The sequence below is a fragment of the Bombina bombina genome, chromosome 5 (assembly GCF_027579735.1).
Source record: "Bombina bombina isolate aBomBom1 chromosome 5, aBomBom1.pri, whole genome shotgun sequence".
Taxonomy (NCBI): Eukaryota; Metazoa; Chordata; class Amphibia; order Anura; family Bombinatoridae; genus Bombina; species Bombina bombina.
Window position 1 is genome coordinate 873,340,761 of NC_069503.1, and position 22,610 is coordinate 873,363,370.

General features: G+C 41.0%; 1 protein-coding gene across 3 annotated transcripts in view; it reads left to right on the forward strand.

Annotated features, from left to right (window-relative positions):
• MAPRE2 (microtubule associated protein RP/EB family member 2) overlaps window positions 1-22,610 on the forward strand; it is a 546,785-nt gene that overhangs the window by 508,786 nt on the left and 15,389 nt on the right. For all 3 annotated transcript variants that reach the window (XM_053715023.1, XM_053715024.1, XM_053715022.1), the window contains one exon: window positions 11,888-12,046. In XM_053715023.1, the coding sequence (XP_053570998.1) occupies window positions 11,888-12,046 (159 nt within the window). The remainder of the gene's footprint in view (window positions 1-11,887; window positions 12,047-22,610) is intronic.

A 22,610-nucleotide genomic window follows, 5' to 3' on the forward strand; every position in this document is an offset into this window, starting at 1 on the left:
ACAGGTAAGTTTTAATTTATATTAAGATAGGGATGTTGTAATTTTAATTTAAAGTTAAGGGTTTGTTAGGCTTAGGGGTTAATAGTTTCATTTAGGTTTTTGCGATGTGGGAGGCTGACGGTTTTGGGGTAAGTAAGTTTAGTTAGTGGTGGTGATGTGGGAGGACAGAGGTTTAGGGGTTAATAAGTTTATTTAGGTTGTGGCGGGGGTTGGGGAGTGGCAGAATAGGGGTTAATAAGTTTATTTAGGTTGCGGCGGGGTCGGGGAGCTGCGGAATAGGGGTTATTAACATGTAGGTGTCGGGGGCGGCAGATTAGGGGTGTTTAGACTCGGGGTATATTTTTCTGTCATAGAAATCAATGGGGTATGCTTGATTCTCTTGCAGCATCGAACATAAGCTTTCCGTGCTTTCATACTCTCATTGATTTCTATGGTATCCGCGGCCTTAAGGGTGGCAGATTGAAAACCAGGTATGATGCGTCCGAATAGCCGCGAGCGTACCTGTCAAAAGTTTGATGAATGTGAAAAAGTGTCAAATAGAGCCAAAGGTATATTCAGAACATCTGTAATGACGTAAGCATCGATCTGCGTTGGATTGAGACCGGCGGATCGTATGTTAAGTCACAAATTTCAACATTTGCCGATCTTGAGGCTTTGATAACTAGGTCAGATCAATCTCGCAACAATTACGATGCAGAATTCCGGCGTATTTGTGGTTGACACTTTGATAGATAGGCCTCAATACCTTTATCTGTGATGCCAATATGCAGATAATTAGACTGGGAGCTAAGATGTCTAACCACAGAGCCCTGTGTGCTAGTACAGTGAAGCTAAAGTCCTTGTCGGCTGATGTTTCTTCTAAGGCCAAGCTTTTGGCTTTACCCTATAAGGGTAAGACTCTGTTTGGACCAGGTCTGGCAGAAATCATTTCAGAGATTACGGGTGGAAAGGGTTCTTCCTCAGGACAAGAAGAATAGACCTAAGGGTCGGCAGACTTCTAATTTTCGTTTCTTTCGCAACTTTAAGGGACAGAAGTCTTCCTCTTCCAAACCAGACCAATCCCGTTCCTCTTGGAAATCCAGTTAGCCCCGAATAAGGGAAAGCAGAGCAAGAAGCCTTCCACTGATTCTAAATCAGCATAAAGGTTCCACCCCCGATTTAAGTTTGGATCAGGTGAGGGGCAGGCTTTCTCTTTTTCGTTAAGCCTGGATACGCGATGTCTCAGATCTATGGGCTGTGTACATAGTATCCCAGGGTTACAGAATGGGATTCAAGTCTTGCCCTCCAAAGGGCAGATTTCTCCTGTCCCGGCAATCCTCATACCAGGTAAAGAAGGAGGCCTTCTTAAATTGCATAAAGGACCTATCCTCCCTGGGAGTTATTGTACCAGTCCCTCTAAGGGAACAAGGTCTAGGATTCTATTCAAATCTCTTTGTGGTCCCCAAAAAGGGGGGAACTTTTCGTCCAATCCTAGATCTCAAGTGCCTCAACAAAGTCCTCAGGGTCCCATCCTTCAAGATGGAAACTATTCATTCCATTCTTCCTTTGGTACAGGAAGGTCAGTTTATGACGACTATAGACCTGATGGACGCATACCTTCATGTTCCCATTCACAGGGAGAGAACATCACCAGTTTTTTAGGTTTACAAACATTTACATTTTTTTGCACTTCCATTTGGTCTGGCCACGGTTCCCAGAATATTCACAAATGTTCTGGGGGCACTATTGGCATTGTTCAGATCCCAGGGAATTGCTGTGGCACCTTATCTAGACGACATACTGGTTCAGGCGTTATCTTTTCAACTAGCTCAATCTCATACACAGATGCTGTTGTCTTTTCTACGTTCCCACGGGTGGAAGGTGAATTTGGAAAAGAGTTCTCTAAGGTCTATGAAGATTTTCCTGACAGAGGTCAGAAAAATCAAACTTCTTGCTTCCTGCCTTTCCCTCCAGTCTGCCTTTCACCCATCCGTGGCTCAATGCATGGAGGTGATTGGTCTGATGGTAGCATCCATGGACATCATCCCTTTTGCTCAGTTCCATCTAAGACCGCTGCAGCTTTGCATTTGTTTCAATGGAACGGAGACCATTCAGATTTGTCACAGAGGATAAATCTGGACCCCTAACAAGAGACTCTCATGGTGGATGTCTCAGGAACATCTGTCTCAGGGCACTTGCTTCCTGAGACCTTCCTGTTAGATTGTGACTACGGACGCCAGCCTGTCAGGCTGGGAAGCTGTTTGGGGTTCTCTGAAGGCTCAGGGTCTGTGGTCTCAGCAAGATTCCTCTCTTCCCATAAACATCGTGGAGCAATATTCAATGCCTTGACAGCGTGGCCTCAACTGTCTTTGGTTCAGTTTATCAGATTCCCGTCAGACAACATCACCTCAGTGGCTTACATCAACCACCAGGGAGGGCTATTCAACTCCTGGCCAGCAGGAGGAGGCAAAGAGCACCCCAGCAAAGCTGTTAAGTGTAACTTCCCTTACTCATAACCCCCAGTCATTCCGCCGAAGAAAAATGGAAAAAGAAGAAAACACAAGAGTGAAAAAGGTGCCTGAGGTTTATTCAAAAAATCTGCCGAATTATAATTAAAGAGGGCGGGGTCATGGACTCTCCATGTCCGGAAAGAAAGAAATTGATCAGGTAAGCATACATTTTGTTTTTGTCAAATTAGTCTATTGTTTTATGATTATTAATTTCACTGATTTCCCTGTCTCCCAGAACAAAAGGATCATTGCTAACCAATCACAAACTAATATTCAGATATAGCACGAACTCTGCTTGCACATGTGCAGTTGAGAGAGACTTGGGAAGCCTGCCCTTATCTCTTCCCTTAAAGGGACAGTATACACCAATTTTCATTTAACTGCATGTAATAGACACTTCTATTAAGAATACTATGCACAGATACTGATATAAAAATCCAGTATAAAACTTTTTAAAAACTTACTTAGAAGCTCTCAATATAGCACTGTTGATGAGTTTATGCTGGGATACCCACTGAAAGGGGCTGGGAGCATACACCCCCCCTCCCTTTAGACAACAATCAGCAAGCGCTACCCAGGTGCTGAACCAAAAATAGGCTGGCTCCTAAGCTTACATTCTTGCTTTCTCTTACATGGTGTATCCAGTCCACGGATTCATCCTTACTTGTGGGATATTCTCAATCCCTACAGGAAGTGGCAAAGAGAGCACACAGCAGAGCTGTCCATATAGCTCCCCTCAGGCTCCGCCCCCCCAGTCATTCTCTTTGCCGCTCTAACAAGTAGCATCTCCACGGGAGGGTAAAGAGTATATTCTGTTAGATTTGTAGTTTTTATTTCTTCAATCAAGAGTTTGTTATTTTAAAATAGTGCCGATTTGTACTATTTACTCTGAGGCAGAAAGTGATGAAGATTTCTGCTGAGAGGAAAAAGATTTTAGCATGTTGTAACTAAAATCCATTGCTGTTCCCACACAGGACTGTTGAGTACCGGAGAACTTCAGTTGGGGGGAACAGTTTGCAGGCTTAACTGCTTAAGGTATGCTCAGTCACTTTTTTTCTAACAAGACTTGGTAATGCTAGAAGACTGACAGAAATCCCCATGTGGGAAGGTAAGCCATATTCTCAGACTCAGTATAGAAGGATGGCTTGGTTAAAAGGGCTTAAATCACTGGTGGACACTGTTATGGGGAAAATCGATATAATAATCTGATGTTTGCACAAGTGTTTGTCATGTTTGGAACACTTTATAGGGGTTTTATACGCCTGGCATTCTTTAAGACACCTAAATTGACTCAGGAAGGCCCCACAACTCCGGAGTGAAGAGGGAGGGGGCCTAATTTTCGCGCCTCAGTTGCGCAGTTGTTTTACAAGTCAGCTTCATGCAGCTTCACATGTAGAGTCCAGAGATGGCAGAAGGACTTCAGGGAGGCTTATTTCGTTCCAAAACTAATCCCCAAGGAAGGTAGGGCCACAGCAGAGACTGTGGCATCGTGCTGTAGTGTGTTAAACCTGTGGCAGCTTCAATTTGCTCCGGTTTGGGCAATAAGGGGTTAATTGGCTTGAAACTTGGTGTGCAATTTTTTCAAAGCATTAGGATCATATGGTGTAAATTTCATAAAGATTGGATGTTTTTTTGAGATTTGGTAAAAAAGTGGGTGCTTTTTATTATTTAAAGGCACAGTAACGTTTTTTCAAAAAGTGTATGTTTTTGTATTTAAGTGCTATCTAAGTCTGTCTAACATGTCTGAGCCTACAGATAGACCTTGTTCTATGTGTTTGAAAGCCATGGCAGTACCCCCATTGCATTTGTGTTTAAAGTGTGCTAAGGTATCTAAACATTTTAATGACCATGCAGTAACACTTAAAAATGTAGCCCAAGATGATTCTTTGACGGAAGGTAATGAGGATAGTCCTCCTTCCTCTCCCCATGTGTCTACACCAGTTACACCCGCGCAAGCGTTGCCTAGTACCTCTAGCGCATTGGCCCCTATTACATTACAACAATTAGCAGCAGTCATGGATAATTCCCTTGCAGCATTTTTATCCAAACTGCCAGTTTTTCCAAAAAAGCGTGATAGCTCAGTTTTAAGAACAGAGGATGAGCAATCAGACGCTTTGGATGATTTATCTGTAGTACCCTCACAACACTCTGAAGTGGCAGTGAGGGATGGTCTGTCCGAGGGAGAAATTTGTGACACAGGAAAAAATTTCTCAGCGGGCAGAGTCAGATTCATTAGCGTTTAAATTTAAGCTGGAACACCTCTGCGTCCTGCTTAAGGAGGTTTTGGCTACGCTAGATGATTGTGACCCCATGGTGGTCCCAGAAAAATTGTGTAAAATGGACAGATTTTTAGAGGTCCCTGTATACACTGATGCAGTTCCGATCCCGAAGAGGGTGGAGGATATTGTGACTAAGGAGTGGGAGAGACCAGGTGTACCTTTTGTTCCCCCCCCTATCTTTAAGAAAATGTTCCCCATAAATGACACCAGGCGGGACGCGTGGCAGACGGTCCCTAAGGTGGAGGGAGCAGTTTCAACACTTGCTAAGCGTACAACTATACCTATAGAAGACAGTTGTGCTTTTAAAGACCCTATGGATAAAAAATTGGAAGGTTTGCTGAAGAAAATGTTTGTTCAGCAAGGTTTCCTTCTCCAGCCAATTGCCTGCATTATTCCTGTAACTACTGCAGCGGCTTTTTGGTTTGAAGCGCTGAAGGAGTCGCTCCAGAGGGAGACTTCATATGACGAAGTCATGGATAGAATTCACGCTTTAAAGCTGGCTAATTCTTTTATCACTGATGCCGCTTTCCAATTAGCTAAGCTAGCGGCAAAAAATTCAGGTTTTGCCATTATGGCGCGAAGAGCGCTTTGGCTCAAATCATGGTCGGCTGATGTGTCGTCCAAAACAAAATGACTAAACATTCCTTTCAAGGGAAAGACCCTTTTTGGTCCCAAGTTGAAAGAAATTATCGCGGATATCACTGGGGGGAAGGGTCATGCCCTCCTGCAGGATAGACCGTTTAAGGCCAAAAACAAGGCAAATTTTCGCTCCTTTTGCAACTTCAGGAGCGGACCTGCTTCAACCTCTGCTGCCGCTAAGCAAGAGGGTAACGCTTCCCAGCCTAAAGCAACCTGGAAACCCTTGCAGGGCTGGAATAAGGGTAAACAGGCCAAGAAGCCTGCGCCTGCTGCCAAGACAGCATGAAGGGGTAGCCCCCGATCCGGGACCGGATCTAGTAGGGGGCAGACTTTCTCTCTTTGCCCAGGCTTGGGCAAGAGACGTTCCAGATCCCTGGGCATTAGAAATTGTTGCTCAGGGGTATCTTCTAGAATTCAAGGACTCTCCCCCAAGGGGAAGGTTCCACATTTCTCGTTTGTCTTCAGACCAGACAAAGAAACAGGCGTTCTTACGCTGTGTCGAAGATCTTCTAAAGATGGGAGTGATACACCCAGTTCCAATTGCAGAACAAGGACTGGGATTTTACTCAAACCTGTTTGTAGTTCCCAAAAAGGAAGGAACTTTCAGGCCAATCCTGGATCTAAAAATTCTAAACAAATTCCTCAGAATTCCATCTTTCAAAATGGAAACTATTCGGACAATCTTGCCGAAGATCCAGGAAGGTCAATATATGACTACCGTGGATCTAAAGGATGCGTACCTACATATTCCTATCTACAAAGATCATCATCAGTTCCTAAGGTTCGCCTTTCTGGACACGCATTACCAGTTTGTGGCCCTTCCTTTCGGGTTGGCCACCGCTCCCAGAATTTTCACAAAGGTGCTAGGGTCCCTTCTAGCAGTACTAAGACCGCGGGGCATTGCAGTAGCACCTTACCTAGACGACATCTTAATACAGGCGTCGTCTTTTCACAGAGCAAAGGCTCATACGGACATTGTTCTGGCCTTTCTAAGGTCTCACGGGTGGAAGGTGAACGTAGAAAAAAGTTCTCTGTCCCCGCTCACAAGGGTTCCCTTCCTGGGAACACTAATAGACTCGGTAGAAATGAAAATCTTTCTGACAGAAGTCAGGAAGTCAAAACTTTTGAATACTTGCCGAGTTCTTCATTCCATTCCTCGGCCTTCTGTGGCTCAGTGCATGGAGGTAATCGGTCTAATGTTTGCGGCAATGGACGTAGTCCCTTTTGCCCGAATTCATCTAAGACCACTGCAACTGTGCATGCTCAAACAGTGGAATGGGGATTATGCAGATTTGTCTCCTCAAATACAATTGGACCAGAAAACCAGAGACTCTCTTCTCTGGTGGTTGTCTCAGGATCACCTGTCTCAGGGAATGAGTTTCCGCAGACCGGAGTGGATCATTGTCATGACCGATGCCAGTCTGTTAGGCTGGGGTGCGGTCTGGGACTCCCTGAAAGCTCAGGGTCTATGGTCTCGGTAAGAATATCTTCTCCCGATAAACATTTTGGAACTGAGAGCGATATTCAATACGCTCCAGGCATGGCCTCAACTAGCGGCGGCCAAATGCATCAGATTTCAGTCGGACAACATCACGACTGTAGCATACATCAATCATCAGGGAGGAACAAAGAGTTCCCTAGCGATGAAGGAAGTAACCAAGATCATCAAATGGGCAGAGGATCACTCCTGCCATCTATCTGCAATTCACATCCCAGGAGTAGACAACTGGGAGGAGGATTATCTGAGTCTTCAGACTTTCCATCCGGGGGGCGTGGGAACTCCACCCGGAGGTCTTTGCTCAGCTAACCCAGCTATGGGGCATTCCAGAATTGGATCTGATGGCGTCCCGTCAGAACACCAAACTTCCTCTTTACGGATCCAGGTCTAGGGATCCCAAGGCGGCATTGATAGATGCTTTAGTAGCGCCTTGGTCATTCAGTCTAGCTTATGTCTTTCCACCGTTTCCTCTTCTCCCTCGGCTAGTAGCCAGAATCAAACAGGAGAAGGCTTCGGTAATTCTGATGGTGGCCACGCAGGACTTGGTATGCAGACCTAGTGGACATGTCATCGGCTCCACCATGGAAACTGCCATCGAGGCAGGATCTTCTAATTCAAGGTCAATCCAAGCATCCAAATCTAGTTTCTCTGCAACTGACTGCTTGGAGATTGAACGCTTAATTCTAGCTAAGCGTGGGTTCTCTGAATCAGTTATAGATACTCTGATCCAGGCTAGAAAGCCTGTCACCAGTAAAATTTACCATAAGATATGGCGGAAATATCTTTGTTGGTGCGAATCCAAAGGTTACTCGTGGAGTAAGGTTAGGATTCCAAGGATATTGTCTTTTCTCCAAGAAGGATTGGAGAAAGGTTTGTCAGCTAGTTCCTTAAAGGGACAGATATCTGCTCTGTCTATCCTGTTACACAAGCGTCTGGCAGCTGTACCAGACGTTCAGGCGTTTGCACAGGCCCTAGTTAGAATCAAGCCTGTCTACAGACCTGTGGCTCCTCCATGGAGTCTAAATTTAGTTCTTTCAGTTCTTCAAGGGGTTCCGTTTGAACCTTTGCATTCCATAGATATTAAGTTATTATCTTGGAAAGTTTTGTTTTTGGTAGCTATTTCTTCTGCTCGAAGAGTTTCTGAATTGTCTGCTTTGCAGTGTAATTCACCCTATCTGGTGTTCCATGCAGATAAGGTTGTTTTGCGTACCAAACCTGGTTTCCTTCCAAAAGTGGTTTCTAATAAGAATATTAACCAGGAAATCATTGTTCCTTCTCTGTGTCCTAATCCAGTTTCTAAGAAGGAACGACTGTTACACAATCTTGATGTGGTTTGTGTTTTAAAATTCTATTTAAAAGCAACTAAAGATTTCAAACAAACATCATCCTTGTTTGTTGTCTATTCTGGTAAGAGGAGAGGTCAGAAAGCGACTGCTACCTCTCTTTCCTTCTGGCTGAAAAGCATCATCCGATTGGCTTATGAGACTGCTGGACAGCAGCCTTCTGAACGAATTACAGCTCATTCCACTAGAGCTGTGGCTTCCACATGGGCTTTCAAGAATGAGGCTTCTGTTGAACAGATTTGTAAGGCAGCGACTTGGTCTTCACTGCATACATTTGCCAAATTTTACAAATTCGATACTTTTGCTTCTTCGGAGGCTATTTTTGGGAGAAAGGTTTTGCAAGCAGTGGTGCCTTCCGTTTAGGTTACCTGACTTGTTCCCTCCCTTCATCCGTGTCCTAAAGCTTTGGTATTGGTATCCCACAAGTAAGGATGAATACGTGGACTGGATACACCATGTAAGAGAAAACAGAATTTATGCTTACCTGATAAATTACTTTCTCTTACGGTGTATCCAGTCCACGGCCCGCCCTGGCAATTAAGTCAGGTTCAGATTTATTTTAGTAAAACTACAGTCACCACTGCACCCTATAGTTTCTCCTTTTTCTCCTACCCGTCGGTCGAATGACTGGGGGGGCGGAGCCTGAGGGGAGCTATATGGACAGCTCTGCTGTGTGCTCTCTTTGCCACTTCCTGTAGGGATTGAGAATATCTCACAAGTAAGGATGAATCCGTGGACTGGATACACCGTAAGAGAAAGTAATTTATCAGGTAAGCATAAATTCTGTTTTTTTTCAAGTAAAGATATCAAGAGAAGGAAGAAAAATTGATTAATAGGGGTAACCTAGAAAGTTGCTTAAAATTGCATGCTCTATCTGAATCATTAACGTTTGATTTTTACTTGACTATCCCTTTAATCAGTTTGGCATTGTGATCCATACTATACATGTATGGTCCAAAATAGCTAAATACCTATCCTAATTCTTTAAAACTTCCCTTAAAATATTTATTAACTTTTCTACAGTTGAAAGAGAAACTTAGTCCAGTAAAGATACATTGGTAGATATACTTGCAATTCGCTTCAGCACTTCAGAATATCTTGCTTAGAACCAAGATTGCAGCTCCACCCACTCTTGAATGTACCAGGCACTTCAGAAAGCCAGAAATAACACTTAAGTCTAGTCTAGTAAATAGGTGGGAAAGAGATCTCAATATAGAATATGATATAAACAAATGGGATGATTCTTTTCAACTCATGGAAAGGACTTCTAAGTGCAGACATGAGAGAAAACAGTATCAAAACAATATTTTGGTGGTATCTCACTAATACCTCTCATGCTGCATTGTCAGTTGCAAAATTCTGCTATAGAGGGTGCAGGGCTGAAGGCACATACAAACATATGTGGTGGGATTGTCCAGAAATTAAATGTATGTGGGACAGACTCTCCACCTTTTGAAGCAAGCTACTTAATAGTGCATTCACCCTATCCATGCAACAAGCTTTACTGCATAAACATAGTATAGACTTTTAAAACCCATATTAATCAGTTTATTAAAATGTGTATAGCACACGAGGGAGCACCTACATGGCCTGAGGTTTTAAATAAGATCAAACACTTCTTTAATATGACCGCACAAGCTCCATGGTTGCAAGATAAAGTAGACTTTTTCCACAAAGTGTGGTCTTACTGGATTATGCGTGAAACTCCATAATTTCCTATGGTCTATACACTGTATTCACTGTAGTAAGTTATTCTACCCCGCCATTTATTAGCTCTTATAAATAGACTTTAGAGTTTGTTGGAGCAGGTCAAATGGATGGTGCTTAAATCTCTGGATTTTTTTTTTTGTGGGAACCAGTGGTCCGACAGAAAGTAATCCTTTTCTCCCTCTTTTCTTCTCTTTGGTTATCTTACCTGATTTTCTCAATGTACTTGACATAAGAGATTTCTATAGTCTCCATAGGGTGTAGTTCATGGGACCATGCAAGTCTTACATTCTCTACATTCTTGTAGTATTTAGAATTTTCTTATATGTGAGTCGAATAGCAACATGACATATGTTTGGAATATGGTAGGAATATTGGTTGCCATACTTTTGAGATAAACTTGTACATTGTATTTTTGAATTGTGTACTATGTATTATTGATAAAATGTTAATAAAAATTATTTTAAAGTCTCTTTAAACTTACAAAATGTTTATTTTATGATTCAGATAAAGCATTTAATTTTAAACAAATGTCCAATTTAAAAGTTGCTTAATTCTCTTGGTATCACTGGTTAAATAAGCAGCAATGCACTACTGGGAGCTAGATGACAACGGGCATAAATGTGTAGCCATCAATCAGAAACTATCTCCCAGTAGTGCATTGCTGCAACTGAGCTTACCTCGGTATGACTTAATACAAAGGATACCAACAAAACAAAGCAAATTCAACTTTACTATCCCTTTAAGGGTAAAATGCTATAATCTAAGCATTCTAGGGTATATTTTATTAACCATCAATTATTTTATTGTAAATCCTAACACTTCAGCTTATCCTATATAATAAATGGCCAAGTTTGTTTGTCAGATGCAGTCATGCGCAGTAGAGACTGCACGTGACAAACATACCTGACCTTTGGATCCTGACACTCAGCACAGAGCAAGGCTGAAGCGGAGTGTCAGGGAGAGTTGTGATGGGGGCGTGGCCGGGCGTCACAAGGGGCGTGGTCGGGCGGATGTCGCCACAATGGGGCGTGGCCGGACGGGGTGCCATGATGGGGGCATGGCCAGAGAAGCAAAGGCTTTCAATGAAGACAGAGCCAGAGAGGGAGCAGGAGAGGGGGGAAGAAGGGCCAAAGAGGGGGGGGGGGAGAAGGGCCAAAGAGGGGGAGAGAGAGCCAAAGAGGGGGGAGAGAGATCCAAAGAGGGGGGGGGAGAGCCAAAGGGGGGGGAGAGCCAAAGAGGGGGGAGAGAGAGAGCCAAAGAGGGGGGGGGGGGGAGAGAGCCAAAGAGGGGGGAGAGAGAGCAAAAGAGGGGGGAGAGAGCCAAAGAGGGGAGAGAGAGAGCAAAAGAGGGGGGGGGAAACAAAGAGGGGGTGAGCCAAAGGGGGGGAGCCAAAGAGGGGGGAGAGAGAGAGCCAAAGAGGAAAGAGAGCCAAAGAGGGGGGAGAGAGAGCCAAAGGGGGGGGAGAGAGCCAAAGAGGGGGGGGGAGAGAGCAAAAGAGGGGAGAGAGCCAAATAGGGGGGAGAGAGAGCCAAAGAGGGGGGGGGGAGCCAAAGAGGGGGGAGAGAGAGCAAAAGAAAGGAGGGAGAGAGCCAAAGAGGGGAGAGAGAGAGCAAAAGAGGGGGGAGAGTGAGAGAGCAAAGGAGAGGGGGGAGAGAAAGCAAAGGAGAGGGGGCAGAGAAAGCAAAAGAGAGGGGGGAGAGAGAGCAAAAGAGAGGGGGGGAGAGAGCAAGGGGTGGGACCGCTGTACTCCAAAAAATGGCCCGTGTACATGGGCTTTAGTACTAGTTTATAATAAAACAGTTGGTTCTTACATTATATATAAGCTTTTAATTATTTAGCTACAGCACATGAACCTGTTGCTCTCTGAGGGTTATGTCTCTATTTTCCCATAAAATACATAGTTAGATCTTCTTTTATATTCATTACCAGGTACATTCGTTAAAACTTGCCCTTGAAGGCGCTGAGAAGGAACGAGATTTCTACTTTGGAAAACTTAGGGAAATTGAGCTACTCTGTCAGGAACATGGGCAAGAAGGAGATGACCTTGTCCAGCGATTAATGGATGTCCTGTATGCAGCAGAAGAACAGGTTGGTTTACATTACAATTCTATTACACTATACATACATCATTTACAGTCAAACTGATCTTGGTGCACAAGGATGTTTGGGAATCTCCCATAAAAACCCTCTTTAAATCCTTTAAGTTAATTCACTAATTGTGAGATATCTCTTTGCATTGTAGTCGCTGTACTTTAAGGGACATGAGACCCAAAAATGTTCTTTCATGATTCAGATAAAGAATGACATTTTAAACAGCTTTCCAATTTACTTCTATTATTTAATTTGCTTCCTTCTCTCTGCGTCCTTTGTTAAAGAAGTAGCAATGCACTATTGGGAGCTAGCTGAATGCATTGGATGAGCCAATAACATGAGGCATATATGTGTAGTCACCAACCAACAGCTTCTAAGCCTACCTAGGTATAATTTTTAACACAGGATACTAAGAGAACAAAACAAATTAGAAAATAGAAGTAAATTGGAAAGTTGTTTAAAATCACGTTCTATATGAATCATGAAAGAAAGAATGTGGGTTTCATGTCCCTTTAATAGATACATGGAGATGATGGATTTTAAGAAAACATGCTTACTGGGAGTTTGTTTGTAAAGCTAGACTTGTGCCTTACTAAGGGCTAAATTAAGAGTGGATCACTATCTACCTCTCATGCATTAACATTGCTAGAAGTAAGCTTTTTGCGCTCGTCGGGATGCACGTGTATTACAAGTTGAAAGCAAAAAGCCGAAGTTAGAATATCACGACTGAGTTAACGTATTCCCATACAGACTTCAATGGAGCACGAAAAGTGGGAAAAAACTTAACACCCTACTCGCGCGTAAACACGATAGCTTTTTATCAAGTGCGCTAACCAGACGTGAAAATATTAATAATTCAAATTCCAATGTTCTTCAAATAGCAGAATATACTCTATTTATTCATAAATACATATTTCTACATATATCTGATGGTATTTGAGTACAACATATTTCTATTCCTTTATATATATATATATATATATATATATATATATATATATATATATATATATATATATATATATATATATATATATATATATATATACAGTTGTATGCAAAGGTTTAGGCACCCCTGACAATTTCCATGATTTTCATTTATAAATAATTGGGTGTTTGGATCAGCTATTTTATTTTGATCTATCAAATAACTGAAGGAAACAGTAATATTTCAGTAGTAAAATGAGGTTTATTGGATTAACAGAAAATGTGCAATATGCATCAAAACAAAATTAGACAGGGGCATAAATATGGGCACCCTTGTCAGGGCAGCCTTGTTGAATACCTGTAACTACCTAGCACTGATTAATTAGAACACACAATTGGTTTGGTGAGCCCATTAAGCCTTGAACTTCATAGACATGTGCATCCAATCATGAGAAAAGGTATTTATGGTGGCCAATTGCAAGTTGCTGTTCTCTTTGACTCTCCTCTGAAGAGTGGCAACATGGGGGCCTCATATGGGGGCCTCAAAACAACTCTCAAATTACCTGAAAACAAAGATTGTTCAACATTCAGCTTTAGGGGAAGGCTACAAAAAGCTATTGCTGAGATGTAAGCTGTCAGTGTCCACTGTGAGGAACATAGTGAGGAAATGGAAGACCACAGGCACAGTTCTTGTTAAGGCCAGAAGTAAAATATCGGAGAGGCAAAGGCAAAGGATGTTGAAAACGGTCAGAAACAGCCCACAGACCACCCCCAAAGACCTACAACATCATCTTGCTGCAGATGGTGTCACTGTGGATCGTTCAACAATTCAGTGTATGGGAGACTGATGCGGAAGAAGCTTTTTCTGCACACACGCCACAGAGTCGCTTGAGGTATGGAAACGCACATTTGGACAAGCAAGCTTCATTTTTGAAGAAGGTGCTGTGGACTGATGAAGCAAAGATTGAGTTATTTGGTCATAACAAGGGGCGTTATGCATTGTGGCAAAAGAACACAGCGTTCCAAGACAAACACTTGCTAGCCACACTAAAATTTTATGGATGTTCCATCATGCTGTGTGGCCAGTGCCAGTACTGGGAATCTTGTTACAGTTGAGGGTTGCATGGATTCCACTCGATATCAGCAGATACTTGAGAATAATGTTGAGGAATCAGTCACAAAGTTGAAGTTATGCCGGAGCTGGATATTTCAACAAGAAAAAACCCAGAACTCTGCTCAAAATCTACTCTGGCATTTATGCAGAGGAACAAGTACAATGTTCTGGAATGGCCATCCCAGTCCCCAGACCTGAATATCATTAAAAATCTGTGGGGTGATTTGAAGCGGGATGTCCATGCTCGGCAACCATCAAACCTAACCTAATCTGAACTGGAGATGTTTTGCAAGGAGGAATTGTCCAAAATACCTTCATCCAGAATCCAGACACTCATTACAGGCTATAGGAAGCGTCTAGAGGATGTTATTTCTGCTAAAAGAGGCTCTACTAAATATTGATGCGAAATTTCTGTTGGAGTGCCCACATGTATGCACCTGTCTAATATCATTATGATGCATATTGCACATTTTCTGTAAATCCAATAAACCTCATTTCACTACTGAAATATTACTGTGTCCATAAGTTATTTGATAGATCAAAATGAAATTGCTGATCCAAACACCCAATTATTTATAAATGAAAGTCATGGAAATTGTCAGGGGTGCCTAAACTTTTGCATACGACTATATATATATATATATATATATATATATATATATATATATACATACAGATATATACATATACAGATATATATATATATATATAGATATATATATATAAAGGAATATCTATTTACAAATACTTAGAACATATTTATCAATGTGAAATATTTACAGTAAATACATATGCATAAATAGGATTTTACAGGTTTTCATCTACTTGACTTATCTATATATATGTTTATATATATATATATATATATATATATATATATATATATGTGTGTGTATATATTTTTATATATATATGTGTGTGTGTGTATATATATATATATATATATATATATATATAGTGTATATGTGTGTATATATATATATATATGTGTGTGTGTATGTGTGTGTATATATGTATATGTGTATATATATATATATATATATGTATGTATGTATATATATATATATATATATATATATATATATATATATATATATATATATATTTAGCAGGGAAGAGCACTCTCACTTAGTCCAACAACTGCCAGGGTGCTAGTGGATAATATGAATACAGCAAACAAAAAACTTGCACTCTGGTCTTTCCAAAACAGCTTTTACTGTGAAAAGTGACATTTCGGAGACAAAGTCTGAGGAAGGGGATACTTTATCCCCGAAACGTCACTTTTCACAGTAAAAGTTGTTTTGGAAAAACCAGAGAGTGCAATTTTTTTGTTTGTTGTATTTATATACAGTTTGTCAGAAAAGTGAGTACACCCCTCACATTTTTGTAAATATTTTATTATATCTTTTCATGTGACAACACTGAAGAAATGACACTTTGCTACAATGTAAAGTAGTGAGTGTACAGCCTGTATAACAGTGCAAATTTGCTGTCCCCTAAAATAACTCAACACACAGCCATTAATGTCTAATCCATTGGCAACAAAAGTGAGTGGAAATGTCCAAATTGGGCCCAAAGTGTCAATATTTTGTGTGGCCACCATTATTTTCCAGCACTGCCTTAACCCTCTTGGGCATGGAGTTCACCAGAGCTTCACAGGTTGCCACTGGAGTCCTCTTCCACTCCTCCATGACGACATCACCGAGCTGGTGGATGTTAGAGACTTTGCGCTCCCCCACCTTCCGTTTGAGGATGCCCCACAGATGCTCAATAGGGTTTAGGTCTGGAGACATGCTTGGCCAGTCCATCACCTTCACCCTCAGCTTCTTTAGCAAGGCAGTGGTCGTCTTGGAGGTGTATTTGGGGTCGTTATCATGTTGGAATACTGCCCTGCGGCCCAGTCTACAAAGGGAGGGGATCATGCTCTGCTTCAGTATGTCACAGTACATGTCGGCATTAATGGTTCCCTCAATGAACTGTAGCTCCCGAGTGTTAGCAGCACTCCCACCACCATGCTTGACTGTATGCAAAACACATGCTTGTCTTTGTACTCCTCACCTGGTTGCCGCCACACATGCTTGACACCATCTGAACCAAATAAGTTTATCTTGGTCTCATTGGACCACAGGACATGGTTCCAGTATTCTATGTCCTTAGTCTGCTTGTCTTCAGCAAACTATTTGCGGGCTTTCTTGTGCATCATCTTTAGAAGAGGCTTCCTTCTGGGACGACAGCCATGCAGACCAATTTGATGCAGTGTGCGGCATATGGTCTAAGCACTGACTGGCTGACCCCTCACCCCTTCAAGCTCTGCCGCAATGCTGGCAGCACTCAAACGTCTAATTCCCAAAGACAACCTCTGTAAAAGATGATGCTGAGCATGTGCACTCAACTTTTTTGGTTGACCATGGCGAGGCCTTTTCTGAGTGGAACCTGTCCTGTGAAACCACTGTATTGTCTTGCCCACCATGCTGCAGCTCAGTTTCAGGGTCTTGGCAATCTTCTTATAGTCTAGGCCATCTTTATATAGAGCAACAATTCTTTTTTTCAGATATTCAGAGAGTTCTTTGCCACGAGGTGACAGGTTGAACTTCCAGTGACCAGTATGAGAGAGTGTAAGAGCGATAACACCAAATTTAACACACCTGCTGCTGTAGCTGTGTGTTGAGTTATTTCAAGGGGACAGCAAATTTACACTGTTATACAGGCTGTACACTCACTACTTTACATTGTAGCAAAGTGTAATTTCTTCAGTGTTATCACATGAAAAGATATAATAAAATATTTACAAAAATGTGAGGGGTGTACTCAATTTTGTGAGATACTGTATAACTGTATATAAATATAAAAATATAGATATATATAGATATATATATATAGATATATATATATATATATATATACAGTGTGTGTGTATATATATATATATATATATTGTGTGTATATATATATATATATATATATACACATGTTGAGATAGGTGCACTCCCGCTAACAAGCTTCATATGCCAGGGTGCTAAGAGTAGTAGATAGAGCTGAAGGACAAAGTACTCTCTGATCTTATCAAGTGTACAACACAATTTTATTTACAGTGACGTTTCGGGGTGTTCACCCCTTCATCAGACCCCTTCATATATATACTGTGTGTGTGTGTGTGTATATATATTTACATATATATATACTGTATCTCTCTCTCTATCTCTCTTTCTCTATATATATATATATATTTTCATGTTTATATGTGTGTAAATACTTATGTACACACATAAATATTTTGACATGTATGAATCTCTATGTTCAAGCCCTATGTTTTTCTTATACCTGAGACCTCATATCTTTTGGGCCCTTCTAACCTTTTTTATTCAATTTGTTTTTTTATCATTTTTATTAGATAATGTTATTATGAGTGTAACTGAGCTTTTAAATGTATTTTTGATGTTTTTGGTAACACTTTTTGTCCGAGCGTAACAGTTAACCAGAGCGCGTTAAATTCAATTGCGTCCAAGCAATCGCGTTTACTTTCAACCTGTAATACGCTCACTACTTCCGACATGCGCAAACAGAAGCGATTAACCAGATATCGCTTGTGTGCAACATTCTGCCACTCGTAATCCAGCCCTAAGTACCTTAAAAAGATGTTTATGTGGAATTATTTTTAGATAATTTGTTAGCTTGTCAAAATATCTTCTGCATCCTACAGCCTTTTATATGTCTGTTTAAATGAGCCATGATAATTCCCTTTTTGTTTGTAAATGTGCTTAATAAGTTGCAGTATTCTCTTCAGAGTCTTTTTAATGGGTAAATCACCCGACTGATTTTACTGACCACACAAGTAAAATGTAAGCCAGTATTAAAGGGACATTCCGGTCAAAATGTAAATGCACATAGACGAATTACATCTTTGTATAGAAACATATTTGCAATATACATGTATTAGCAAAAATGCTTCTAGTAAAAGTTATCGCTGCTTTAATGTTAACAATTTTCTCTACATGTGCACGTGAACCACAGCTGGATATTGTCACTACACCAGCATTTTAAATTCTCCAGCTACTCAAAGCACCAGTGGGGCTTGTATCATGTTTAAAACAGCTATATCTTTTATTAGAAGCATTTTTGCTAATACATGTATATTAAAAAAATGCTTCTATTCAAAATTTAAATGCATCCATGTGGATTTCAATTTTGGCTGGGATGTCGCCTTTAAGCTAAAATGAACTAATGTTATATATCTTTCTTTCAATGTTTCTTATCATTAAATCAATTTATATCAAATTAATTTGTGCTTTGGATAGATTAAGTAGCTCTTATAAATTGCAAACATTGTTATTGTATTACAAAGTATTACACTGCCCGCACTTGGCTACTTCAGAATGCCACCTGGCAGTTCCGTGGAGAACACAGAGTTATATACAACAAATCACAAAAATATATACAGTATATCACAAAATATAAGTAAGTGTTCCAGATCTCTAACATTCTTATGCTGAAAGCATCTTCTTCTGAGACCATTAAAAGGTGTAACCACTGTATGATTATCTCTTGTAGACTCCCAATTTGTACCATAGCTTCCAAGAATTAGATTTCTCCAACATAGGTGTGTCCGGTCCACGGCGTCATCCTTACTTGTGGGATATTCTCTTCCCCAACAGGAAATGGCAAAGAGCCCAGCAAAGCTGGTCACATGATCCCTCCTAGGCTCCGCCTTCCCCAGTCATTCTCTTTGCCGTTGTACAGGCAACATCTCCACGGAGATGGCTTAGAGTTTTTTAGTGTTTAACGAGGGTTCCCTTCTTGGGAACAATAATAGACTCCTTAGAAATGAGGATTTTTCTGACAGAGGCCAGAAAAACAAAACTTCTAAACTCTTGTCAAATACTTCATTCCGTTCCTCTTCCTTCCATAGCGCAGTGCATGGAAGTAATAGGTTTGATGGTAGCGGCAATGGACATAGTTCCTTTTGCGCGCATTCATCTAAGACCATTACAACTGTGCATGCTCAGTCAGTGGAATGGGGACTATACAGACTTGTCTCCGACGATACAAGTAAATCAGAGGACCAGAGATTCACTCCGTTGGTGGCTGTCCCTGGACAACCTGTCACAGGGGATGAGCTTCCGCAGACCAGAGTGGGTCATTGTCACGACCGACGCCAGTCTGATGGGCTGGGGCGCGGTCTGGGGACTCCTGAAAGCTCAGGGTCTTTGGTCTCGGGAAGAATCTCTTCTACCGATAAATATTCTGGAACTGAGAGCGATACTCAATGCTCTCAAGGCTTGGCCTCAGCTAGCAAAGGCCAAGTTCATACGGTTTCAATCAGACAACATGACGACTGTTGCGTACATCAACCATCAGGGGGGAACAAGGAGTTCCCTGGCGATGGAAGAAGTGACCAAAATCATTCAATGGGCGGAGACTCACTCCTGCCACTTGTCTGCAATCCACATCCCAGGAGTGGAAAATTGGGAAGCGGATTTTCTGAGTCGTCAGACTTTACATCCGGGGGAGTGGGAACTCCATCCGGAAATCTTTGCCCACATTACTCAACTGTGGGGCATTCCAGACATGGATCTGATGGCCTCTCGTCAGAACTTCAAGGTTCCTTGCTACGGGTCCAGATCCAGGGATCCCAAGGCGACTCTAGTAGATGCACTAGTAGCACCTTGGACCTTCAAACTAGCTAGGGCTGTGGCTTCCACATGGGCCTTCAAGAACGAGGCTTCTGTTGATCAGATATGTAAGGCAGCGACTTGGTCTTCACTGCACACTTTTACCAAATTTTACAAGTTTGATACTTTTGCTTCTTCTGAGGCTATTTTTGGGAGAAAGGTTTTGCAAGCCGTGGTGCCTTCCATTTAGGTGACCTGATTTGCTCCCTCCCTTCATCCGTGTCCTAAAGCTTTGGTATTGGTTCCCACAAGTAAGGATGACGCCGTGGACCGGACACACCTATGTTGGAGAAAACAGAATTTATGTTTACCTGATAAATTACTTTCTCCAACGGTGTGTCCGGTCCACGGCCCGCCCTGGTTTTTTAATCAGGTCTGATAATTTATTTTCTTTAACTACAGTCACCACGGTATCATATGATTTCTCCTATGCAAATTTTCCTCCTTTACGTCGGTCGAATGACTGGGGAAGGCGGAGCCTAGGAGGGATCATGTGACCAGCTTTGCTGGGCTCTTTGCCATTTCCTGTTGGGGAAGAGAATATCCCACAAGTAAGGATGACGCCGTGGACCGGACACACCGTTGGAGAAAGTAATTTATCAGGTAAACATAAATTCTGTTTTTGTTAAGCATTTCTTAAAACACACCTGTTGCGATTATAAGAATTACTTAAAGTCTAGTGTAAATGAGATTCTGGTTGCTAAAGGAAGAGACCACACATTCAGCACATATTTAATTATTCCTTTCTCAGCACATTTGTACTAAGCATTTTGTAAATAAAACTTAAATAATGACAAATATATGAACACACCTGATCCTGCCTGCTATAGGCCAATTCTAACTGTGACAACCTGAGTAGATGCTTTGTTTCACAGGAAAAGGTGGCAGTGGATAGTTTTTAGTAACAGATATATTGATTGCTTCATCAAGTTTATTGAAAAGTTTATCTGTTCACATGTATGCAAATCTGAACAGCTCAAAAGAAACAAGAGATGAGACTATATTTTGGGCTAGATTAAAAGTGACGTGTTAACATTAGCGCATGCACGATATTAAAATATTGCATTCACGTTAAAGTAACATTAAACTCAATTTTTTTCTTTCATTATTCAGATAGAGAATACAATTTTAAACAACATTCAAATGTACTTTTATTATTTAATTTGCTTCATTCTTTAGATATCCTTTGTTGAAGAAATAGCAATGCACATGGGTTACCCAATCACACAAGGCATCTATGTGCAGTCACCAATCAGCCGCTTCTGTGCCTATCTAGATATGCTTTTCAGCAATGGATATCAAGAGAAGGAAGCACATTAGACAATAGAAGTAAATGAGAAAGTTGTTTAAAATCGCATGCTCTTTCTAAATCGTTAAAGAACAAAATTGGGTTTCATGTCCCTTTAACTTGCATGCGTATTACAAGTTGAAAGTAAACTTGACTAAATGAGTTTTGACTATATTTGCAATCGTCGGGTTAGTGCGACTAAAGACCTCTCGTAATGGGTTAGGGCAAAATTAAAAGTTACATTCAACACTACATAAATACATTAAAATAAAGTGTTACACTAATATATACACTATCTAATAAAGTTCAAAATAAATGCTATTGCATTGACTTGTTAGTATGCATTTGCTGGTTATACAAATCTACTTTATTTACTGGTCATTTAAGAGGCATAATCCATGTACATGCCATACCAGGGCATGGATATCCTTCACTTCTTTACTAGAGGCAAATGAACTGTGAAATCAGGTTAAAACTGAGCACACATTTAAAAACTCTTAGTGTAAAGCAGCTCTTTATTAAAGGGACATGAAACCCACATTTTTTCTTTCATGATTTAGAAAGAGCATACCATTATAAACAACTTTCTAATTTACTTCTATTATCTATTTTGCTTCATTCTCTTGATATTCTTTGCTGAAATGCATATCTAGATATGCTTAGTAGCTGCTGATTGGTAGCTGCACATAGATGCCTCTTGTGATTGGTTCACTGTGTGCATTGCTATTTCTTAATTAAAGTATATCTAAAGAATAAAGCAAATTAGGTAATAGAAGTAAATTGGAATGTTGTTTAAAATTATATTATCTAAAGAAAGAAAATGTTTGGGTATAGTGTCCCTTTAAGCTATTGTGGGCAGTATTTGTTGTAGAACATTTCATATATATATATTTTTTTCTCTGTGCCCGGATATCAAGCAGTCCTGAATGTGCTACAGCAAAAAGATTGTTATGGTCAGCCATAGCCCTGATGCAAACTGAATAGCTCCTAGTAGTTTGCCATTATCAATTCAGTCTAAAGCAACCTGTTTACTCATGGAATCAACCAAATAACTTTCTGTTTCCTATAGCTAGTCATTTTCTTCTAACTGTCCATGTCAGCAATATTGTATATCATCTTCCCAAGCTTAACTGGATGGAATCTAGGTCTCTGCCTCATTGTAATTCTCCAAAACTGGTTTGTACCGGTGGTAACAATATTACTAAAGACCATTTCAATAGTCATAGGTCTAGTTAGATGATGATGCAAAGGTCATTGGCCTAGAGTCACCTATAATGGAAATACAATCAAGATATTGGGTGAGACACACTCTTTGAACCTGCTTATCATGAGGGATGCTTTCTGAACAGGATCAAAATATAGGAGAGGCTCTAACATGTAGGTAATGTGTGACGTTATTTTTATAGAATCTTGCAAATACAGCTTAACAGTAATCACAGGTGCAGAACTACCATTGGTGCATAAGGTACAGTGGCATCAAGGCCAAAGTAGGAGCAAGTATATACATAGGTGTGTGCGGAACGTGTACAATCCTAATGCAGGGGAGCCTTTTATTAGTGCAGG